The following is a 25850-nucleotide window of genomic DNA, read 5'->3' as shown; positions in this document are numbered from 1 at the left end:
CTCTTTCTTTTTTAGGCTCTGCTGCTGACCTCTGCAAAATGGCCATGATCAAGCTATTTTCTTCAATAGCCACCTCTCCAAAGCTGACAGCCAGGTTAGTGAATGACCCAAACATTTATTTAGCTATTTCTGATAAGGACACAAGCTCCTGAGGCATCTTTGCTATAACTCCTTAACCAAAGGAGAACAACGGTAAGAATAGTGAACTTAGTCAGAGGAACTGGGTCTGAATCCTAGCTCTGCCACTTAATATTTGTGTGACCTTAGACAAGTCCCTTAAGCTCTCTGGACCTTACATGTAAAATGAGAAGATTGCACTAATGAAGCTCCAAAGTCTTTCCAGCTCTGGAGCTATTATCCTATACTCCTGTGATCTCTCTTAGCATCAGTTACTCATTTGTAAAATAGAGATAATAATACTTGTAATATTTCTCCCACAAGGCAAATTGTGATCTTATTTGATCATGAACAAAAAGTACTTTGCTTTCATTCATTCTTTCCACAAACATAAATATGCAAAGCATTCTACTTTGTAAACTTTGAAGAAGTACTGCATAAATCTCACCTATTTTGTCATTATTTTAAATTCCCAAATATTGTTTTAACCTTTTCTTTAACTGGGTTTTGTGTGGTCGACTGTACAAATGTATAATCTGTAATCTGTGAACCATACAGCTTTTGTAAGCAGAAGCTTAAGCTGCTATCATCTATACTTTTAATGTATTCTTTGGGCTTAGTTGTGAAATCACACCTTTAAAATCATTATAGTCATCACTGACATAAGACTAAATGTTGGTTCCTAAGGCACAGCTAGGCATAGTCTAACAGGCACCAAGATTTGAGGAAAGCATATTTTAAAGGATTTAAAGGAATTAGGATCCCATCAACTAAAGTCTAGGAAGTCAGCCTAGGTAGAAAAACTTTCAAAATGAAATTCTGAAGACACAAATTGTCTTTTGAGCAGTACTACAAAATACTTTTGAGGAGTAAAAAAGGAAACTCTCTAAAGAGATTGATGTAGAAGCACAGAGAATTCACCAGCCAACTGAGATTTCTTTTTTTCTTAATTTATTTTTATTTATTTCATTAAATACTTCCCAATTGCACAGAGAAAAATTTTTAAATCATTTTAAAGTTTTGAGTTCCACAAGTCCTCCCTCTCTTATGCCCCTCCCCCTCCGCTATAAGGGAAGTACTTTAATTTTGATTATACATGTGAAGTCATGCAAAATGTATTTCCATATTAGCCATGTTGCAAAAGAAAATACAAACAAAATAAAACAAGAAAAATAAAGTGATTTAAAAGTACACTTCAATATGCATTCAGAGTTCAGTTCTCTGGAGGTTTATAGCATTTTTCATCATGGGTCTTTTGGAATTGTCTTAGATCATTGTATTGACCAGAGTAGCTAAATCTTACATAGTTGATCATAATACAATATTGCTGTTACTGGGGGGCAGAGCCAAGATGGCGGAGTAGAAAGACGCATATACACATAGCTCTGAACCCACAACCCATAGAACATCGGTAAAAAGGAACTCACGGCAAATTCTGGAGTAGTAGAGGCCACAGCACAGTGGAGCAAAGTAGATTTCTGTTCCAGAGGGACCTGCAAACCTCTCGCAAAAGGTCCGTCGTGCTGCGGACGCGGAGCCCAGCCCAGCCCCGCCACAGCCGCGGCATGGAGAGGAGCAGATCTGAGCGGGCTTCAGGGACGGGATCTCCAGCGGCCGCGCGGGTCCCTCCACCCACAGGTGACGGGAGTCAGTGAGAGGGTCTTCTTGGCAGGTCGAGAGGGGAATGGGGTGCCCCCATAACTCAGGCCCCCTCGGGAGGCAGTAGCTGATGCAGCGGCAGACCAGGGCTCCCCAAGCAGGCAGGAGCCTGGATCCATTGTTGAAGGTCTCTGCATAAACCCCCTGAGGGAACTGAGCCTGAGAGGCTGCCCTGCCCTGACATGAGTACCTGAACTTACTCTCACACTGAATAGCAGCCCCACCCCTGCGGAAGCCATGAGGCTAGGAAGCAGCATTTGAATCTCAGACCCCAAGCTCTGGCTGGGAGGATCAGGAGGTGAGGTGGGTGTGAGGAGAATATTCAGAGGTCAAGTCACTGGCTGGGAAAATGCCCAGAAAAGGGAAAAGAAATAAGACTATAGAAGGTTACTTTCTTGGTGAACAGGCATCTCCTCCCTTCCCTTCTGATGAGAAGGAATAATGCTTACCATGAGGCAAAGACATAGAAGTCAAGGCCTCTGTATCCCAAACATCCAGACTAAATATTCTGTGGGCTCAGGCCATGGAAGAGCTCAAAAAGGATTTTGAAAATCAACTTAGAGAGGTGGAAGAAAAGCTGGGAAGAGAAATGAGAGATATGCAGTAAAAGCATGAACAGCAGGTCAGCACCCTGCTAAAGGAGACCCCAAAAAATGCTGAAGAAAATAACACCTTGAAAAATAGGCTAACTCAATTGGCAAAAGAGGTTCAAAAAGCCAATGAGGAGAAGAATGCTTTCAAAAGCAGCATTAGCCAAATGGAAAAGGAGATTCAAAAGCTCACTGAAGAAAATAGTTCTTTCAAAATTAGAATGGAACAGATGGAGGCTAATGACTTTATGAGAAACCAAGAAATCACAAAACAAAACCAAAAGAATGACAAAATGGAAGACAATGTGAAATATCTCATTGGAAAAACAACTGACCTGGAAAATAGATCCAGGAGAGACAATTTAAAAATTATGGGACTACCTGAGAGCCATGATCAAAAAAAGAGCCTAGACATCATCTTTCATGAAATTATCAAGGAAAACTGCCCTGAGATTCTAGAACCAGAGGGCAAAATAAATATTCAAGGAATCCACAGAACATTGCCTGAAAGAGATCCAAAAAGGAAACTCCTAGGAACATTGTGGCCAAATTCCAGAGTTCCCAGGTCAAGGAGAAAATATTGCAAGCAGCTAGAAAGAAACAATTCAAGTATTATGGAAATACAATCAGGATAACACAAGATCTAGCAGCTTCTACATTAAGGGATTGAAGGGCATGGAATAGGATATTCCAGAAGTCAAAGGAACTAGGACTAAAACCAAGAATCACCTACCCAGCAAAACTGAGTATAGTACTTCAGGGGAGAAAATGGTCTTTCAATGAAATAGAGGATTTTCAAGCATTCTTGATGAAAAGACCAGAGCTGAAAAGAAAATTTGACTTTCAAACACAAGAATGAAGAGAACCATGAAAAGGTGAACAGCAAAGAGAAGTCATAAAGGACTTACTAAAGTTGAACTGTTTACATTCCTACATGGAAAGACAATATTTGTAACTCTTGAAACTTTTCAGTATCTGGGTACTGGGTGGGATTACACATGCACACATGCACACACACACACATACACAGAGACAGAGAGCACAGAGTGAATGGAATAGGATGGGATCATATCTTTAAAAAATGAAATTGAGGGGTGAGAGAGAAATATATTGGGAGGAGAAAGGGAGAAATGGAATGGGGCAAATTATCTCTCATAAAAGAGGCAAGCAAAAGACTTATTAGTGGAGGGATAAAGAGGGGAGATGAGAGCAAAACATGAAGTTTACTCTCATCACACTCCACTAAAGGAAGAAATAAAATGCACACTCATTTTGGTATGAAAACCTATCTTACAATACAGGAAAGTGGGGGATAAGGGGATAAGCAGGGTGGGGAGGATGATGGAAGGGAGGGCATGGGGAGGAGGGAGCAATTTGAGATCAACACTTATGGGGAGGGACAGGATCAAAAGAGAATAGAAGTAATGGGGGACAGGATAGGATGGAGGGAAATATAGTCAGTCTTATACAACACAACTATTATGGAAGTCATTTGCAAAACTACACAGATATGGCCTATATTGAATTGCTTGCCTTCCAAAGGGAAGGGGTGGGGAGGGAGGGAGGTAAAGAAGTTGGAACTCAAAGTGTTAGGAACAACTGTCGAGTAATGTTCTTGCCACTAGGGAAAAAGAAATACAGGTAAAGGGGTATAGAAAGTTATCTGGCCCTACAGGTCAAAAGAGAAGATGGAGACAAGGGCAGAGAGGGATGAGAGAAGAGAGAGCAGATTGGTGATAGGGGCAATTAGAATGCTCGGTGTTTGGGGGGGAGGGGACAAAAGGGGAGAAAATTTGGAACCCAAAATTTTGTTAAAATGAATGTCAAATAAATAAATTAAAAAAAAATATTGCTGTTACTATGTACAATGTTCCCCTGATTATGCTTATTTCACTTTGCACGAGTTCATATGTTTTCCCAGGTTTTTCTGAAGCCATCCTGCTCATCATTTCTGATAGGACAATAGCATTGCAACACAATCTTACCATAACTTGTTTAGCCATTCCTCAATTGATGAGTATCCCCTCAATTTCTAATTCTTTGCATCTCAAAAAGAGCTATTTTAAACATTCTTTGGGAGAGGAGCCAAGATGGCGGAGTAGAAAGATACATATATGCTAGCTCCAACCCTGCAGCCCATAAAATACCTGTAAAGAAGAGCTCTCAACAAATTCTGGAGCAGCAGAAGCCACAGAACAGCAGAGTGTAGGAAGTTTCTATCCCAGAGAGACCTGAAAGACCCACAGTAAAGGTCTGTCAGCACACTGGATGTGGAGCGGAACCCAGTCCTGCCTTGGCCACACGGCACTGAGAGGAGCAGATCCAAGCAGGCTTCAGGGGCAGAATCTCCAGCTGCAGCGCAGATCCCTCAACCCACAGGCGCCAAAGGTCAATGAGAGGGTCTTTTCAGCTGGCCAAGAGGGAAGCGAAGTATCCCCATAACTCAGGTCTCCTCAGGAGGCAGCAGTACAGACAGCAGCAGATGGGGCTCCCAAAGCAGGCAGTAGCCCACATCCATTATTGAAGGTCTCATCAGAAAGCCCCTGAGGGAACTGAACCCGTGTGGTGGCCCTGCCCCTACCTGAGCAGCTGAACTTAATCTCACACTGAATAGTAGCCCTGCCCCCGCCTAAAGCCCTGAGGCTTGAGGGCAGCTCATTTGAATCTCATCCCCTTGTGCTGGCTTGGTGGAGCTGGAGGCCAGGAGGTTGTGGAGAGGAAACTCAGAAGTCAAGTAAATGGTTGGGAAAATGCCCAAAAAAGGGAAAAAAATAAGACCATAGAAGGTTACTTTCTTGGGGAACAGGTGTCTCCCCCCATCCTTTCAGATGAGGAAGAACAAGGCATACTGTCAAAGGAAGTCAAGGCCTCTGCCTCCAAAGGGAACTTAAACTGGGCTCAGGTAATAGAAGACCTTAAAAAACAAGTTAGCAGCTTACTAAAGGAGAACCAAAAAAATACTGAGGAAAATAACAGCTTTAAAAAGAGACTAACTCAATTGGAAAAAGAGGTCCTAAAAGCCAACAAGGAGAAGGAGGTTTTAAAAAGCAGAATTAGCCAAATGGAGGAGAAGGTTCAAAAGCTCACTGAACAAAATAATTTGTTGAAAGAGAGAATTGAGTTCAGGGAAACGAATGACTATGAGTTAAACCAAGCAGTTAGTAAACAAAACCAAAAATTTGAAAAAATAGAAGATAATGTGAAACAACTCATTGGAAAAACAACTGACCTGGAAAATAGATCCAGGAGAAATAATTTAAAAATTATTGGAGTACCTGCAAGCCATGATCAAAAAAAGAGCCTAGACATTATCTTCCATGAAATTATCAAGGAAAACTGCCCTGATGTTATAGAATCAGAGGGTAAAATGGATAATGAAAGAATTCACTGATCACCTCCTGAAAGAAACCCAAACAAAGAAACTCCTAGGAATATTGTGGCCAAATTTCAGAGTTCCCAGGTCAAGGAAAAAATACGACAAGCAGGTAGAAAGAAACAATTTGAGTACTGTGGAAATGCAATCAGGATAACACATGATCTGGCAGCTTCAACATTAAGGGATCAAAGGGCTTGGAATGGGATATTTCAGAAGTCAAAAGAACTGGGATTGAAACCAAGAATCACCTACCCAGCAAATCTGAATATAATACTTCAAGGGAAAAAATGGTCATTCAATGATATAGACAACTTTCAAGAATTCATGTTGAGGAAAAGACCAGATATGTATTTAAAAATTTGACATCCCAAGACAAGAATCAAGAGAAGCATGAAAAGCTAAACAGAAAAGAAAAATCATAAAAGACTCTAAAGCTGAACTGTTTACATTACTATATGGAAAGAAAATATTTTTAACTCTTGAATCTTTTCTCAGTATTTGGGTAGTTAGAGAGATTGTACATACACACACACATACACATAGACACATACACATAGAGAGTACAGGGTATGTTATATCAAAAGAGATGATATCCACACATACAGACAAAAAAATAAAATAAAATAAAAATTAAGGGGTGAAGGAGGAAAATTCTGGGAAGAGAAAGGGAATAATGGAAAGGGGCAGGCTATAACTCATAAAATAGATAAGAAAAATCTTATTCAATGGAAGAGATAAGGGAGAAGGGGAGAGGGGAAAAAATAAAGCTACTCTCCCCACATGTGGCTGAAGGAGGGAATAACATGCTCACTAAATTTGATATGAAAATTTATATCACACCACAGGAAAGTAGGAGAGGAGGCAACTAGTGGAGTGAGGGGAATATTAGAAGGGAGGGTAAATGGGAGAAGGGAGTCACTAGAAATAAACACTTTCAAGAAGGGACAAGGTCAATTGTAGGGGGGAAAAATTAGAGGGGATAGGGTAAGACAGAGTCCAATATAATTAATATTATGCAACATAATTATTATGGAAGTCTTTTGCAAAAGAACACATATTTAGTCTGTATTGAATTGCTTCCCTTCTCAGTGGGGCTGGGGAGGGAGAGAAGTTGGAATTCAAAGTATTAGAAATGAATGTTGAGAATTTTTATTGCATATCATCTGGAAATAAGAACTACAGGGAATGGGTTATGGAAATTTATCTTGCCCTACAAGAAAAGAGAGAAGACGAGGATAGGAGAGGGGTGGGGTATGATGGAGGGGAGGGTACATTGAGTGAAGGAGTAATCAGAATGCAAGGTATTAGGAAGCAGGGGGAGAGGAGTGATGGGGAGAAAAATTGGACATGTTACAAAGTGAGGTAAAAGCAATTTATATTAAAACAATAGACTGAATTAATTACTGAGAATAAATCAATGACATCTTAGTTTAGAGAAAAGAATTTCAGTCTAAATTTCCGAGAGGAAGGTAACCTCAGGTAAAATTTGGCATCGATGAAAAAGTCAAGGTTTTAATGGTAAATTTGATTTTATGATTGCCATTTAATCAGGAACTAGAACATGTATAGAAAGGCATGTAAGCCACTTAAGACTTGCTTCAAAAGATGTTCCTTAGCCAAAGTGAAACTATAATCATATCTGAAACCTGGTTATTGGAACTTACCATTTTTAGATGCTATGGGACTATTAAGTGATAGTTCTTCTGAGTCTAACTCCAGGTATGGGTAGCAGGAAAGGTAATCTGAGCCTCTAATCCATGATGCCAGTAAGCTGATGGGATGCTGGTATGAACGGCATAAGGTGATCTCAAGGGAAGGGGGAGAGCAGCTGTTCAGCTGCTCAATTTCCCCACTGACACCTGGTAGACTTTAAGCCTGACTGAATGCAAGTGGATAATCCAATCCTGCTTGGAATTGACATGAAGTTGGGGAGATACTGTATCCTGCAATGTCCCTACTCTTGGTGGCAATTTCCTATAGTCAAAAGGTTTATAAGCTTAATAACAGATCTATTCAATTATAGATTATTGCTAGGGGAACATCCGAGGTTGTCTAAAATTAAGCTATTAGTCATAGGACTTTAGACCAACAACAATGTTAGGGTCCTTTAATTCTTAGTAATAGTGTGGAGACAATTAGGTCAAGAGCTTGTGAAGTTAGCAACATAAATATTATTTGTGTCTCAGCTGGTTAATGTTTAAAAAAAAATTCTTTTGTGATTCATATTGTAAATGCTTTAAAAAGAAGTATCACCTGACCAAAAGTTTGAATTGCCTTATCCATTATAAACTGTGTTAAAAATAAGTAATAAAAAATTTTTAAAAAATTTATTTTTGCTCAAATTGGTCTTATCTTTAAATTCTTTAAGACACAGACTTTGCAGTGGTATTGCTCTGTAAAAGGGTATGCACAATTTTATTGCCCTTTGGGCATAGTTCCAAATTGCTCTCCAAAATGATTAGACTAAGTCACAACTCTGACAATAGTACATTAATGTCCCAATTTTTCTAAATTTCCCCCCACATTTTTCTTTTCTGTCATATTAATCAATTTAATAGGTATGAGATGGTACCTCAAAGTTGTTTTAATTTTGTATCTTTGATTTCTTCTTCTGAAAACTGCCTGTTCATATCTTTGATGATTTATCAATTGGGAAACAATTCATCTTCTTATAAATTTGAATCAGTTTTCAATATATTTGGGAAATAAGACCTTTATCAGAGAAATTTGCTACAAAATTTTTCCCCCAGTTTCTTTTTTTCCTCCTAATTTTGGCTGCATTAATTTTGTTTGTGCAAAAGCTTTTTTAGTTGAATATAAACAAAATCATCTATGTTACTTCCCGTAATCCCCTCTATCTCTTGTATGGTCATAAACTCTTCCCTTATCCATAGATCTTACAAGTAAATTTTCCCAAGTTCCCCTAATTTCCTTATGATATTGCCCTAGTTTATGTTTAATTCATTTATTCAGTTTGACTTTATCTTGTTATGTGGTGTGAGATGTTGGTCTGTGCCTAGTTTCTGTCAATCTGCTTTCCAGTTTTCTCAGGCAGTTTAGTTAAATAATGAGTTCTTTTCCCAAAAGCTTGAATCTTTGCATTTATCACGCACTAGGTTACCAGATTACTATGGTCATTAACTACTATATATTGTGTATCTAATCTGATCCACTGATCCACCACTGTATTTCTTATCCAGTACTAGGTTGTTTTAATGATTACTGCTTGGTAAGATAGTTTGAAATCTGGATCTACTAAAGCTACCTTCCTTCACTTTTTTTCCCGTTGATTCCCTTGATGTTCTTGACCTTTTGTTCTTCCCGATTAATTTTGGGACTATTTTATCTACCTCTATAAAGTAATTCTTTGGTAATTTACTTGGTGTGACATTGATTAAGTGAATTAACTCAGGTAGAATTGTCATTTTTATTATGTTGGCTAGGCTACCAATGAGCAATTATCATTTCTCCAGTTGTTTAGATATGACTTTATTTATGTGAAAAGTATTTTGTGATTGTATTCATGTAATTCCTGAGTTTGTCTTGGCAGGTAGACTCCTAAGTATTTTATATTGTCTGTAGTTATTTAAAATGGAATTTCTCTTTCTGTATCTTCCTGTTTGATTTTATGGCTAATATATAGAAATGATGATAATTTGTGGGGTTAATTTTGTATCTTTTGAAGTTGTTAATTGTTTCAACTAGTGTTTTAGTTGATTCTCTAGGGTTTTCTAAGCATAACATCATATCATCTGCAAAGAATGGTAGTTTTGTTTCCTTATTGCCTATTCCAATTCCTTCCATTTGTTTTCTTCTCTTATTACTATAGAGTCCTTTTATTTTACTAGTAAGGACTTAAGTGATTTGTCCAAGATCACATAGGTTATAGGCAGAACCCAACCCCTCTGGAAGGATTATTTATGTTCACATGACTCAGAAGTGGGTAGCAATCAGGAGGTACAGCAAGTCTTGGGTTCCCCTGTACATATGTGCCTTAGAAAGACAATAGATCATAATATTTAATTCTTTAAAAAGAAAAATCTTTCTATTGCTAATGTCAGATTGACAAAGAGCATATTTGTCTGAGTATTCTTCAGCAAACAGACCAAAGATGAAGGACACTTTTTTTTCATTATTTTTTAAATTTAACTAATTTATTTGTTTTCAGTTTTTAACAATCACTTCTATAAGTTTAAAATTTTCTCCCCTTCCCTCCTCTGTCTCTCCCCGTGAAGGCATGCAATCTTACATAGGTTCTACACTTACATTCTTTTTAAACACATTTTCACATTAGTCATGTTGCATGGAAGAATTAAAACAGCTGGAAGAAGCCATGAGAAAAACCAAACCAAAACATAACACAAGAGAAAATAGTCTACTTTGTTCTGTGTTCCAATTCCATAGTTCTTTGGATGTGGATGGCATTTTGCCTCAGGAGTCCTTTGGGAATGGTTTAGGGCCTTGCATTGCTGTGAAGGGCTTAGGCTATCAGAAGCAGTCCTTGCACGCTGTGGCTATTACTGTGTATATTTTCTCCTGGTTTGGCTCATTTCACTCAGCATCAGTTCATATAAGTTTTTCCAAGTTTTTCTGAAGTCCACTTCTTCCTCATTTCTTATAGCACAATAGTATTCCATTACATTAATATACCACAACTTGTTCAGCCATTCCCCAGTTGATGGGCATTCCCTCAATTTTCAGTTCTTGGCCATCACAAAAAGAGTTGCTATAAATATTTTTATACATGTGAGACCCTTTCCCATTTTTATGATCTCTTTGGGATACAGCCTCAGAAGTGATATTGCTGGGTCAAAGGATATGCACATTTTTGTAACCCTTTGGGCATAGTTCCAAATTGCTCTCCAGAGTGATTGAATCAGCTCACAGCTCCACCAACAACGAATTAGTGTTCCAACTCTCTCATATCTTTTCCAACATTTGTCATCTTCCTGTTTTGTCATGTTAACCAGTCTTATAGGTGTGATGTGGTACCTCAGAGTTGTTTTGATTTGCATCTCTCTAATCAATAGTGATTTAGAATATTTTTTGTATGACTATAAATACTTTTAATTTCTTCCTCTGAAAACTGCCTGTTCATATCTTTTGATCATTTATCAATTGAGGAATGACTTATATTCTTGTAAATTTGACTCAGTTCTCTCTATATTTTAGAAGTGAGGCCTTTATCACAGACACTATTATAGAAGTCCTTTCCCAGTTTTCTGCTTCCCTCCTAATCTTGGTTTCATTGGGTTTGTTTGTGCAAAAACCTTTCAGTTTAAAATGTAATTAAAATTATCCATTTTGCACTTCATAATGTCCTCTGTCTCTTGCTTGGTCATAAATTTCTCCATTCTTCATAAATCTGACAAATACACTATCCCTTGCTCCCCTATTTTGTTTATAGTATCAGCCGTTATACCTATATCATGTACCCATTTGGACTTTATTCTTGTGTACAGTGTCAGGCACTGGTCTTTGCCAATCATGGACACTTCTTAAGTTTTTTTAGCATTAACTACTTGAGTAGAAAAAAGAGATCAAGAAGCTTACAGAAGAAAACAACTCCTTAAAAATTAGAATTGGACAAGGGGAAGCTAATGACTTCAGAAGACACCAAGAAATAATAAAACAGAATCAAAGTTGGAAGTTAAAGGCATCAAACATCTTATTAGAAAAACAATTGACCTAAAAAACAGATTGAGGAAAGACAATATAAGAATTGTTGTGTTACCTGAAAGTTGTAATTTAAAAAAGAGTCTAAGCACTATACTTCAAGAAATTATTAAATTAAATTGCCTTAAAGTTTTAAAACTAGACAGTAAAATAGAAGCTTAAAAAAATCCACTGATCACCACTGGAAAGAAATCCCAAAATGAAAACTCACAGGAACATATTAGCTAAGTTTCAAAGTCCCCAGGTCAAAGAGAAAATGCTACAAACAACTAGAAAGAAACAATTTAAATACTGTGAAACTGCAATCAGAATAATATGAGAGTTAGCTGTTTCTACATTAAAAGACCAAAGGTCATGTAACATGATATTCTAAAGAGCAAAGGTTTTGCAACCAACAACTTACCTAGCACAGCTTAGTGAAATCCTGTATGGGGAATAAATGGATATTTCATGAATTAAAGAACTTTCAAGTATTCATGAGGAAAAGACCACAATTGAATGGAAAATTTGACCTGCAAGAATCAGGAGATATAAAAGGAAGCAAACATGAAATAGTAATTATAAGGAATTTAATAAGGTCGAACTGTTTACATCTTACATTGGAAAACATCTATAACTCTTAAAAATGTTATCATTAACACTACAATCTCCAAGATAACTGAAGTTTAGTGTGACCCAAAGAGTAACAAAGAGGTTTATGTAGACATACATGGGCAGGAATACTTCATAAAGAATTATGCTCTGGAAGCAGTGTAAAAGATGTCATCAAAGAAATATGTGACTGAATAAGATAAGCTAGTCATGTAAAAAGACCAAGAGATAACTGACATTCTGTTATGTTACACTGATATCCTCAAAATGTCAAGAGAATTTTTAAAAAGTTTCAAATTTGTTAGGTGGATTAGAAAATTGGAGGGAGTACCCACGTCAATGAGATTGCAAATATGTTGGAGTATTATAATGTCACAAGAAATCTCAAATATTCACTTGTAGAATTCTCTCATATGATTTATAGACTTTTAAGTTTTTAATTAAAAAGAATTTTTACTATGAACTTAACAAATATCAACTCAGAACTTATGTACAGTTTTTTAAAACTGTATATTAAATTGAACTTTATGGTGAAAGGCAATGGATTGGAGATACAGAGTAAGATAGATTTTCAGAAATGATCAGAATGTGAATTTGTCTTGCATGAGCATACTTTTTTGTTACAAGAGAGGACTTTTATTGGTGAAGGAAATTAGAGCGAGTAGGAGGGTAATGATAGTAATCTAAATAAAATGAAGAAAATAATTTTTTAATGTTATTATTACTAAGATAGTTTGAAAGAACATACACAGATAGAAATCTTGCAGTTGAGGTGAGTATTGTGGGATGATCCTAAAAATATAAAATTGGTTAAGGAGAGGTAAAACGGAGCAATTATCTCATATAAACAAGGCATGAATGAAAGAACTATTGCAGTGAAGGACAGGAAGGGGTCTAGGGCTGGTAGTGCTAGAACTTTATTCTCATCAGAATGGGAATAAGAGAGAATAACATGAACAACTAGAAGGATATAAGTCTTCTTAACTTACAAAGAAATAGGAGGGCAAGGGGATAGGATAAGGGAGAGATTCTTAAAAGGGCGTGCAGATTAAGAAAGAAGAGGGCAAAGCAATAAGATAAGGGAGGGACCTTTAGAAGGCTGTGTAGATCAAGAAATAGGAGGGTGAGAGGAGAGGATAAGGGATTAATTCTTATAGGTGGTGCGAATTAGGGAGACATTGGTCATAAATAAGTTAGGTATCTGAAGAAGGATAGGGTAAAAAGAGAGAGAAGGATAAACAGTGAGAAAAATAGAGGAAAATGCACAACTAGTAATTATAACTTTGAGTGTGAATGGGATGAATTCACCTGTAAAATGGAAGAAGATAGCAGAATGGATTAAAAATCAGAATCCAAAAATATGCTGCTTATAAAAAACACATCTAAAAATGAGAGATATACATAGACTAAAAATGCATCAGTTGATTCAAAAGAAAAAAAACATCATGACCTCAGACAAAGTTAAAGCTAAAATAAATTTAATTAAAAGAGATAAACAAGGAAACTATGTTATGATAAAAGGTACCATCGATAATGAAGTAATATCAACACTAAACCTAAATGTACTAAATACTATAGCATCCAAATTTTTAAAGAGAAAGTTTAATGAATTAAAGATGGAAAGAGATAGCAAAACTATAATAGTGGGGGACTTCAACCTTTCCCTTAAAGAACTATAGATAAATCTATCCCCCAAAAAAATATAAATGAGAGAGAAGTCAAGGAGATGAAGAGAATCTTAGATAGGTTAAATATGATAGACATGTGGAGAGAATTGAATAGGAATAGAAAGGAATATATCTTTTTCTCAGTGCTACATGGTACCTTTACAAAAATAACTATATATTAGGGCATGAAAATTTCATAGTTAAATGCAAAAAAGCAGAAATATTTCATGCATCCTTTTATATCATTAAATTATATTCATATAATTTTATTTCAGATCACAAAAATTATATTTAGTAAAGGAACATAGGAACATAGATTAAAAATTAATTGGAAACTAAATAACCTAATCTTAAAGAATGGGGGGGGAGGACTAATAGAAACAATTGATAACTTAAAGAGAATGATAATAATGAGATGACATATCAGAACCTATGGAATGCATCAAAAGCATTAATCAGAGGAGAATTTTTATCTCTAAATGCTTACATTAGTAAAGTACAGAAAGAGCAGTCAAGGAACTGAGTATGCAATTATAAAAAAAATAGAAAAACAACAAATTAAAAATTGCCAATTAAACACCAAATTGGACATCCTAAACATTAAAGGTAAGATTAATAAAATTGAATGTAAAAAAACCCAATGAATTAATAAATAAAACTAGGAGTTGGTCTTATGAAAAAAAAACAATAAAAATAGATTGGTTAATATGATTAAAAAGAGAGAAGAAAACCAAGTCACTAGTATCAACAATGCAACTAATGAAGATTAAATCAAAGCAGTTATTAAGCTATTTTTCCCAATTATATGCCAATAAGTGTAACAATTTGAGTGAAATGGAAAAATACTTACAAAAATATAAATTCCTAGATTAACAGAAGAGAAAATAAAATATCTAAATAAACCTGTTTTAGAAAAAAAAATTGTATAGGCCATAAATGAGCTTCCTTACGGGGAAAAAAACATCAAAATGTATTTATAGATGAGTTATATCTCACATTTAAATCATTTAATATTTAATAAGTTATTTGGAATGATGATAGACAAAGGAGTCCTACTAAACTTTTTTTATGAAACAAATATGGTGCGAATACCATATTAGCAAAACATAAGAGCAAAACAGAGAAAGAAAATTATGGACCAATTTCACTAATGAATATGGATGCGAAAATCCTAAATAAAATACTAGCTAGGAGACTACAACAATATATCACAAAGATCATACATTATGACCAAATGGGATTTATGCCAGGAATGCCATAAGGAAAACTGTTAACATATTTATTTACATCAGTAACAAAAGTGATAAAAATCATATGGTTATATTAATAGAGTCAGGAAAAGCTTTTGATAAAATACCACACTCATTCCTGTTTTTAAAAAACACTTTAAAGCATAGTTATAAATGAATTTTTTCCTTAAAAATAATAAGAAGCATCTACCTAAAACCCTCAGCAAGTATTATTTGTAATGGGGATAAGCTAGAAACCTTTCTAGTAAAATCAGGAGTGAAACAAGGATGCCCATTATCACCAATATTATTCATTGTTGTATTTTAGAAATGCTAGCAATAGCAATAAGAAAAAGAAATTAAAAGTATCAGAATAGGCAATGAAGTAATAAAACTGTCTCTTTTTGTAGATGATAGGATGATATACTTGGAAAATCTGAGTGATTCAACTAAAAAGATAGTAGAAACAATAATTTCAGCAAAATAGCATTATATAAAATAAAACCACATGAATCATCAGCATTTCTATATATCACCAACAAGACCCTGCAAGAAGAGACAGTAAGTAATAACTCATTTAAAATAATTGTAGACAGCATAAAGTACCTGGAATATACCTGCCCAGAAAAGCCCAGAAACTACATGAATACAGTTATAAAACTCTTTATGCAAATAAAGTCAGATCTAAATAATTGTAGAAATATTAATTTTTATGGGTGGGCAGAGCCAAGATAACAAAAATGACAATTCTTCTTAAACTAATTTATTTATTCGATGTCATCCCAATTAAATTACCAAGAAAAATTTTATTGAGCTAGAAAAAAATATTAACAAAATTCATTTGGAATAATAAGCAGGGCAGATTTTAAACTGTATTATAAGGCAGTAATTATCTAAACTATTTGCTACTGACTAAGAAACAGAAAGGTGGATCAGTGGAACAGAGTAGACATATAATACACAGTAGTAAATTATTATTGTAGCCTTGTGTTTGACACATATAAAGACTTAAGCTTGAGGGATAGGAGTTCACTATTTAGTAAAAAAAAAAATTATTGGGGAAACTAGAAAGCAGTCTAGCAGAAATTGGATATAGACTAATATCTTAAAACCATTTACCAAGATAAGGTCAAATGAATACATGACCTAGATATAAAGGGAGATATAAGTAAATTAGAGGAACATGGAACATATTACCTATTAGACTTAGAAATTGGAGAAAAATTTATGAATAAACAAGAGATAGAAATCATTATGAAAAATAAAATGGATAATTTTGTTTCCATTAAATTAAAAAGATTTTGTACAAATAAAACCAATGTAGCCAAGATTAGAAAGAAAGCAGAAAATTGGAGGGAAAATTTATAGGATAAAAGTCTCATATCTGAAATATATAGAGAACTTTGTCAAATTTGTAAGAATATGAGTCATTTCCCAATTTATAAATGGTCAAAGGATATGAACAGGCAATTGTTAAATGAAAAAATCAAAGCTATAGTCACACAAAATGCTCTAAAACATTATTTATTAGAGAAATGTAAATTAATACAACTTTGAGATATCTCACACCTATCAGATTGGCTTAAACAATAGAAGGGGGAAAATGACAAATATTGGAGAAGATGTGAAAAAATTGTGACTCTGATGCCCTATTGGTGAAGTTGTAACCTGATTCAACCATCTTGGAGAGCAATCTAGAATTATGCCCAAAGAGTTATAAAACTACACATGCTCTTTGACCCAGAAATACCACTATTAGATCTCTTTCCCAAGGTGATCTGGGGGAAAAGGGAAAGAACCTATATGTCCTAAAATATTTATAGCAGCTCTCTTTGTGGTAGCAAAGAATTGGAAACTGAGGAGATTTCCGTCATTTGAGGAATGGATAAATAAGTTGGGGTAAGTGATTTTGATGAAATATTACTCTGCTGTAAAAAGCAGAGCAGGTCGATTTTAGAAAAACATGAAAAAACATGCATGAGATAATGAAAAGTGAAATGAACAGAGCCAAGAGAACAGTGTATACAGTAACAGCAATGTTGTTAGAATAACTGAATGACTAAATTATTCTGAGTATTATAAATACTCAAATCAATTATAAAGGAGCTATAAAGGAAGATGCTATCTCTACCTCCAGAGAAAAAACTGATAACTAAAAGTATGAATGGAGGGTTTTGTGTGTATGTTTATATAAAGATATATATATATATAGATATATGCTTGTATATATGTGTTTACAGATATAGATATAGATAATTTGTGTCAAATGATGACCTTCTGTAATGCAGGTTAGGAGGGAGACAGTTTGGAACTTAAAAGTAACAAAAAAAATAAAAATTTTAGAGAAGTAAGCACTTTACAATCATTTGATCCTTTACAACAATCCTGGGAGGTGGGTATTATTATTTCATTTTCCCTATTACAGATCAGGAAACTGAGGTAATCAAAGATGAAGTCACACAGCTAATAAATTTTTGAGACCTGAATTTTTGACTCAGGTTTTCCTCATCCATGCATTTCCTAGCTTTTTTTTTCCTTCCTTAGTGCCAAATAACAATTTGCATTAGGTTTCTGATCTATCACAGTTATCCTAATAGGAATGTTATAAACTGAATGTGGTACTGAACCATATCTATTTTTTTGTTTTATTAGTCTTTTCCGTATATGTATTTGGTTAGCACTAAATGGAGGAATTATTGAAAGTTATGCTGACTCAAAGACCCAAGTTCTGTTGAGGGAGGCTCTGTTGGGTAAGGCATCACCCAGTCTGCAGCTTTTGTATTACAGTAGAACCTCAGTTTAGGAATTTAATTCATCCCGAGATTCTGTTCATCATGCTATTTTTTCGTATTGCAAAGCAAATTTTCCCGTAGGAAATAATGTAAAGTTGGATGTTCAGTACCACATCTCCAAAAATATTCATATAAAAATATGAGTATGACACCACTGCTTTACAGATCTGAATCCCATGGTGTTCTAAGCATGCCTGCAACCAGAGTTATTAACTTGAACGGTGCACAAGGACATGGTGAAAAGCCTAACAGCACTTGTGGTGATAGAACAGAGATATTACCTGACCCATCATTCCATGCCAAATGCAAAGGAATACCAACTTTTGAGAATCACCAAATGTACAAGCTGCAAGAGAAATTGGTGAGCTTCTAGTCATGGTATCATAAGATAGATTTGGAACTGGAAGGGACTTTCAAGACCTTGTATTTGAATCTACTCATTTTACAGATGAGAAAACTAAGACCCAAAGAGGAGCAGTGACTTGTCCAGCTCACAAACCACAAGGAAGTAGATGAACTGAGATTTATACCTTGGCCTTTTGCATACAGGGTCAGGATGCTTTCTATGCCTCCCAAATATCTGCTCCATTTTCCCAAACTGGCACCACTATGAAACTCCCTGGATGCTTAGCTGGGCTTCTTATGACCTACTTGGAATGAGTAATGTTTCCGGAATAGAGCCGAAATGAAATCTTAGCAAGTTGTGTTGGAGGCTTAGACTTTACTTAAGCTGAAAATCTCAGCCCTGAGGCTGTTGAGGTGCTGGGGATCACTTTCACTTTAACAGATAAGATTCACTGGGAACCTTAGACTTATTGAAAATTTCATTCTACATTAAGATGATTCTAATTGCGTGACTGGAAAATTTCCATCCAGGAAGACAAGTCTCTAATTAGTGTCGACTTTGCTAGGGCACTTTTAGACAAATCCTCAGCCTGTGGCTTAAATCAACTCATGACTTGCTTCATCTGGAAGTGCTCGATAGTTGAGTCTTGACCTATAAAACTAATGATAAACGGGCTAATGTCTCTGTGATGGAGTTGACTGAGGTCTGACCAGGAGAGCCTAGTGTCTAGAGCTAAAAAGGACCCCAGAAATCATTGACCCCAACCCTCATTTTCCAGAGGAGGAAATACTAGCAGAAGGGGAAGGTACTAGCTTGACCAGCCTTTTACCAGGAGAGAACCAAAGCCAGCACTCTTTCAGTGGTACTGTAACTCTATGCCAGGGCTCTTTCCACTACACTGCCCATGTCCATTAAAGGCCCAAGATGTGGAAAGTGTGAGGTCTTGGAAATCCTAAAAAACCCTAAGATGAGGAGATGGCACATATCCAAACATTTCATTTTCCTTTGCAGAGAGGAGAAAAGAGACAGAAAAGTGATAGAATGACAGTTTGTGATGTTTGGCTCTGGTGATATCCCTTGCCCCCATTTCTTAGTTAACATAAACTGTACTGAGAGAAACTCACTAAATAAATGTTTTTCGGTTCACAGATGTGTTTATATACATTTGAGCTTCTTTTTCAAATAGTTATTATTGAACATTTAAAAATTTGACTATATTTTAGAGTTTCCTAGCATCTCATAGGATTTAAAGCTGCAAGGGACCTTAGAGACAATCTTGTCTCTCATTTTACAGATGAAAAAATTGAAGCCCAAAGAGATTAAGCAACAAAGAAAGTGCCCAGGGTCAGAACGGCAGTAAGTTGTATAGCTGAGGTTCAAACTCAGGTCCTCTGATTTCAGATCCAGCACTCTTGCTGCTGGAAAGAACCTGAAAGTCAGATTTTTTCCAACAAGTATCCTCTGCATTCAATTTCCTCCTATAATTGTGAATGATTGAGATTCAGCTATACCTTAAATTAAAAATAAAATGTCTTTTTCTTATCAGTTATCACTGAAAGAGGAGAATGTAAAAGAAATCTTTTTTTAAACCCAGGGAATAGAATTTTCCTTTCCTCATAAAAAACAAATTAGTTCACTCATTAAAGATGAGAATGAAAATCAACTTGATAAAATCTTCATAAAACTAAAACTACAGCAGTTTTTACTTCCCTGTGAGAATTACCTGTGCTTGAGTTCAGCAGCTGCTGTACCTCCTGTGTTTAGCTACATGCCATAATGGAAAGAAAAATTGGTCTGAGTTCTGCTGCTTATTACCTGTGTCCTAGAATCCTAGATCTAAGAACAAGAAGGGTCATTAGGATCCATCTAGTGCAGCCCCTCATTGATAGGTGAAGTGACCTGGCCAAAGTCACATGGCTAACAAGTGCCTGGACTGAGATTTGAACCAAGGTTTGCTAACTCCAAACCCAACATCCTTTCCACTGTATTATGCTGTATAAATTGCTTAATTTCCCTCTAGACCTCAGTTGCCCTATTTACAAAATAAAATAGTTGGACTAGATAACTTCTGAGGTCCCTTCTAGCTCTAAGTGTTATGATCAAATATGTCTGGGAAAAACAGTGCCTTATATGTAAGCTAATATAAGATTGTAGTCTGATGTCCAATATCTGTGCAGGTTGACTTTTCCTATTACATGGACCTGAAGGAGTTCACATGCAATCTGGGAAATTTCTACAGCCTTCTGCATTGTGCAGAACTTCCAAGAGAAAAGGCAAAACAGGTCCTTGCTTGCCAAGAGGATGTAGGCACTCAAAAGTGCTGGGAATCTTGCTAATCGATCTGTTTTTGGTGTCTTTATCACTCCTAGCCACATGATCATCTAAGCTGGAAACCTTCCGTTGTGAACTGCAGACCCTTGTGGGGAAACAAGGCAGCCACAACAGAGACAAAACACAGCAGCTGTAGTGCTAGGGAAATGTCTGGAACCATAACAGGAAAATCTATGATTTAGATATGCCTAAGATTGTAGTTCACAGAAGGTGGAACAGACCTCAGGGGTCACCTAGTCTAACTCATACCTGCAAAGCAATTTCTCTACTCCATCTCCGGTCTGTGGTCATCTCCTATGGCCACTTGTTTCATCCCTAGAGAGCTCCGATCGTTAGGAAGTTTAACCCTTACATCAAGCTAAAATTTGTCTCTTTGCAACTTGTATGCATTTCTCCTACTTCTGTCCTCTGGTATCCTTATGACAGCTGTTTAAATGCTTGAAGACAACTATCATGTTGCCACAGAGTCTTGTCTTCTTCAAGCTGAACAATCCAGTTCAGACGTGTATCACACGGAGGAAATAATTAAAGAAAATGGCATCTTCACAGTGAAGTGATCAAAACCAGGGGGACATTATACATAGTAAATAGCAATAATGTACAATGATCAACTGTGAATGGCTTAGCTATTCTGATCAATATGACAATTCCAAAGGACTTATGGTAAAAAATGGTATCCATTTCCAGAGAAAGAACTGATGGAGTATGAGTGCAGATTGAAGCATATATTTTTTCATTTTCTTTATTTTAATTAGTTTTTTGCAGTATGGCTAATATGGAAATATTTTGCATAATTTCACATGTATTATCGATATTGCATATCTTGCTTTCTTATTGAGTGGGGGAGGAAAAAAGGGAGAGAATTTGGAGCTCAAAATTTTTGAAATGAATGCTAAAAATAAATAAATCATGAATTTTAAATGGAGAAGGGAGAAAATGACATCTTTCAAGATGTGTTATCTCTCACAAATATTTAACTGTGATAAGGAAACCTTAAAGATGGGTGAAAACTATCCTGCAGAAATTTCCACCGAATTCCTTATATAGTCATGGTTGATAATACACATCAAAATCCTGGTCAATTCCTGTTACAGCAGAAAACATAATAGACTGAAGATTTACACAACCCAAGTCCCAGTTCTTCTATTCTGTGGGCCACCTCCACTTTCCAGTTGCCTCTCACTTGTGAATCCCTAGATACACAACATAGATGGAAGATTGTCTTAGAGAAGAAGGCAGTAACAGCTATAGGGACCACAAAAGTCCAGGTGCTAAAGACAAAAACTATGGCTTAAAGGAAACCAGGGATCCTAAGAGGCATAAGCAAAGGGAAAGTGCACTTCTGGCATGAGTGGCAGCCAGTGCAAAGGCTAGGGGGAGAGAGCATTGTGTGGTCCAGTTTAGATGAACCTTCAAATTCATAGAGAGAAGCTAATGTATAGGAAAATGGACCAGATAGAAAGAGGTTTGGTTGTGAAGAACTTTAAAAGGCAAAACAGAGGACTTTATATTTGATCCTAGAGGTAATAGGAAGTCACTGTACTTTATTGAGTAGGGAAGGTAGTAAAGGGTTGACATGATCAAATTGATGCTTTAGGAAACTCATTTTGCCATTTGTGTGGAAGATGGATTAGAAGGTTGATAGGTTGTCTGAACAGAAGTGATGATTTGCCTGAATTAAGGTAAGTAGAATGTGTAAGTAGAATGAGGGAGATGAATTCAAGAAATGTTGTGGAAGTAAAATTGACAAGATCTGGGAAGTGATGAGGACATGTGAGGTGAGAATAAGTAAATTAACTTAGGTATATTGTCATTTTTTAAAAGAATGTTTTGTAATTGTGTTCATATATTTTGTGTGTGTTTTGGCAGACAGACTTCCAAGTATTTTATACTACATGAATTTATTTTAAATGAAATTTCTTTTTCTATATCTTCCTGCTGTATTTTGTTGGTAGCATACAGAAATGCTGAGGAGCAGAGCCAAGATGGCAGAGTAGAAGGATGACCTGTAGGAGTTCTCCCCCCACAGCCCATAAAATACCTGTAAAAAGTGACTCTAAACAAATTCTAGAGCAGCAGAAGCATAAAATGACAGAGTGAAAGAGATTTCCAGCTCAAGACTTCCTGGAAGGCCAACAGGAAAGGTCTATCGCACTGGCTCAGAGCAGAGCACAGCCCAGCCTTAGCCAAGTGGTGTGGCAGGGACAGGACTGGAGCAGGTTTCAGGGTGCCACCATCAGCAGCTGTGGTTCCCAGATCTCTCAACCCACAAACACCAAAGACAGCTTCAAAGGTTAGTGAGAAAGCTCTTTCACCTGGGTGAGAAGGGAGCAGGGTCCTCTCCAAACCCTGGCCCCAGGCAGCAGCATCCATTTTTGGAGCCCTTGGCCTAAAGACCATGGGGGAATCGAGGTGCTGATCAGTGTCTCAACTCTGAATGGAGGCCCTGGGGTGAGGAGGAGCATTAGTATGGTGGAACTGGTGGAGGCTCTGGAGAGAGAATTCTACTCACAGATCCTGGGCAGAAAAGCTTGCAGTAGCTCCCAGACCAGAGTGCAGGCCAAGAGAGGAGTAAGCTCCTCTCCCTTGATTGTGCCACCTTGGAGGAACTGAGAACATACAGGTCCACAGAGTATGCTCTTCTCTTGACAAAGCACTCAAAAGTCAAGTAACTGGCTAAAAAAATGCCCAAAAAAGAGGGAAAAAATAAGACTATAGAAGGTTACTTTCTTGGTGAACAAGCATTTTCTTCCACCCTTTTGGATGAGGAAGAACAATGCATACCATCAGAGGAAAACATAAAAGTCAGGGCTTCGGCATCCAAAGCCTCCAAAATAAATATGCAAGGGTTTCAGGTCATGGGAGAGCTCAAAAAGTATTTTGAAAATCAAGTAAGAGAGGTGGAAGAAAAATTGGGAAGACATATGAGAACAATGCAAGAAAATGATGAAAAGCAAGTCAACAGCTTGCTAAAAGAGACCCCAAAAAATACTGAAAAAAATAACACCTTTAAAAATAGGCTAACTCAATTGGCAAAAGAGATTCAAAAAGCCAATGAGGAGAAGAATGCTTTAAAAAGCAGAATTAGTCAAATGGAAAAAGAGGTTCAAAAGCTCACTGAAGAAAATAGTTATTTAAAAATTAGAATGGAGCAGATGGAAGCTAATGACTTTATGGGAAACCAAGAAATTAAAAAACAAAACCAAAAGAATGAAAAAATAGAAGACAACATGAAACATCTCATTGGAAAAATGACTGACCTGGAAAATAGATCCAGGAGAGACAATTTAAAAATTATGGGCCTACCTGAAAGCCATGATCAAAAAAAAAGAGCCTATACATCATCTTTCATGAAATTATCAAGGAAAAATGCCCTGATGTTCCAGAACCAGAGAGTAAAATATTGAAAGAATCCACCAATCCCCAAAAACATCGAAAGAGATTAGGGAAAAAAACTCCTAGGAATATTGTAGCCAAATTCTAGAGTTCTCAGGTCAAGGAGAAAATATTGCAAGCAGCTAGAAAGAAACAATTCAATATTGTGGAAGTACAATCAGGATAATACAAGATCTAGCAGCTTCTACATTAAGGAATCAAAGGGCATGGAATATGATATTCCAGAAGTCAAAGGAATTAGGATTAAAACCTACGCAGCAAAACTGAGTATAATGCTTCAGGAGAAGAATGATCATTCAATGAAATAGAGGACTTTCAAGCATTCTTGATGAAAAGACCAGAGCTGAATAGAAAATTTGACTTTCAAACACAAGAATCAAGAGAAGCATGAAAAGGTAAACAGAAAAGAGAAATCATAAGGGACTTACTAAAGTTGAACTGTTTACATTCCTACATGGAAAGATAATATTTGTAACTCTTGAAACTTTTCTCAGTATTTGGGTAGTTGGAGGGATTATACATTTCATATATATGTATATATATATATATATATATATATATATACACATATAATAAAATTAAGGGGTAAGAAAGGAATATATTAGGAGGAGAAAGGGAGAAATAGAATGGGGCAGGTTATCTCTCATGAAAGAGGCAAGAAAAAGCTTTTTCAAGGGAGGGGAAAAGGGAGAGATGAAAGGGGAAAAGTGAAGCTTACTCTTATCACATTTGGCTTAAGGAGGGAATAACATGCACACTCAATTTGGTATGAAAATCTATCTTACACTACAGGTAAGTGGGGAAAAGGGGATAGAAGAGAGGGCAGATAGGAAGAGGGAATAATTAGAAGTAAACACTTTAGGGGAGGGACAAGGTCTAAAGAGAGAATAGAATAAATAGGGGCAGGATAGGATGGAGGGAAATATAGTTAGTCTTTCACAACATGACTGTTATGGAAGTCTTTAGCAAAACTACACATATATAGCCTATATTGAATTGCTTTCCTTCTCAGTGGGGATGGGTGGGAGGGAGGAAGGGAGAGAAGTTGAAACTCAGAGTTTAAGGAATTAGTGTTAAGAATTGTTTAAACTTTGAGTTGGCAAACTGGGAAATAAGAAATACAGGTAATGGGGTATAGAAATCTATTGTGCCCTACAAGTAAAGAGAAGATGATGATAAGGGAAGGGAGGGGTATGATAGAAGGGAGAACAGATTGGGGAAGGGGTAATCAGAATGCATGGTGTTTGGGATGAGGGGGGAGAGATGGGGAGAAAATTTGGAACTCAAAATCTTGAAAACTAAAAATAAATAAATTTTAAAAAACATACAGAAATGCTGATGATTTGAGTGGATTTATTTTATACCCTGCAACCTTACTGAAATTGTTAATTGTTTCAATTAATTTTTAGTTGCCTGTATAGGATACTCTCAGTAAACCATCATATCATCTACAATAAATCTTGATTTTGATTCCTCCTTGCCTGTGCTGGTTTCTTCAATTTCTTTTTCTTTTTTGTCTTACTGCTATAGCTAGCATTTTTAGCACTATATTGAATAGTAATAATGGAAATCTTTGCTTTGCTCTTGGTTTTAATGAAAAAGCTTCTAACATCCCCATTACAGAAAATGTTGGCTCTTGGTTTTATATAGACACTACTTGTCATTTTAAGGAAAGCTCTGTGTATTCCTATGATGTAAAAAAATCTCTTTCTGCATCTATTAATACATTATGATTTTTCTTGTTTTGTTATTAGTATGGTCAATTATGCTTATAGTTTTCCTAATATCAAAGAAACTCTGCATTTTTATATAAATCCAACCTGGTCATAATATATCATCTTTGTGATATGTGACCATGATCTCTTTAATAACATTTTATTTTAAAATTTTCATTAAAATTCATTAAATTCATTTTTGAATTTATAAATTCATAAATTTCATTAAAAATTCATTAAAAATATTGGTCTATAATTTTCTTTCTCTGTTTTGATTCACTCTGATTTAGCTATCAAGACTATTATTTATGTCACAGGTGAAATTTGGTAGGCCTCCTTCTTTTCCTATCTTTTCAAACAGATTA

General features: G+C 36.1%; 1 protein-coding gene across 1 annotated transcript in view; it reads left to right on the top strand.

Moving 5' to 3' along the window:
• The window catches only part of POLN (DNA polymerase nu), a 260105-nt gene that overhangs the window by 195114 nt on the left and 39141 nt on the right, over positions 1-25850 (top strand). The window contains exon 12 of the mRNA XM_072620027.1: positions 16-94. Within this exon, the coding sequence (XP_072476128.1) occupies positions 16-94 (79 nt within the window). The remainder of the gene's footprint in view (positions 1-15; positions 95-25850) is intronic.

This window comes from Notamacropus eugenii, chromosome 6 (genome assembly GCF_028372415.1).
Source record: "Notamacropus eugenii isolate mMacEug1 chromosome 6, mMacEug1.pri_v2, whole genome shotgun sequence".
Classification (NCBI taxonomy): Eukaryota; Metazoa; Chordata; class Mammalia; order Diprotodontia; family Macropodidae; genus Notamacropus; species Notamacropus eugenii.
Note: the sequence above shows the minus strand (reverse complement) of the source record. Positions and strands in the feature narration are given on the sequence as shown.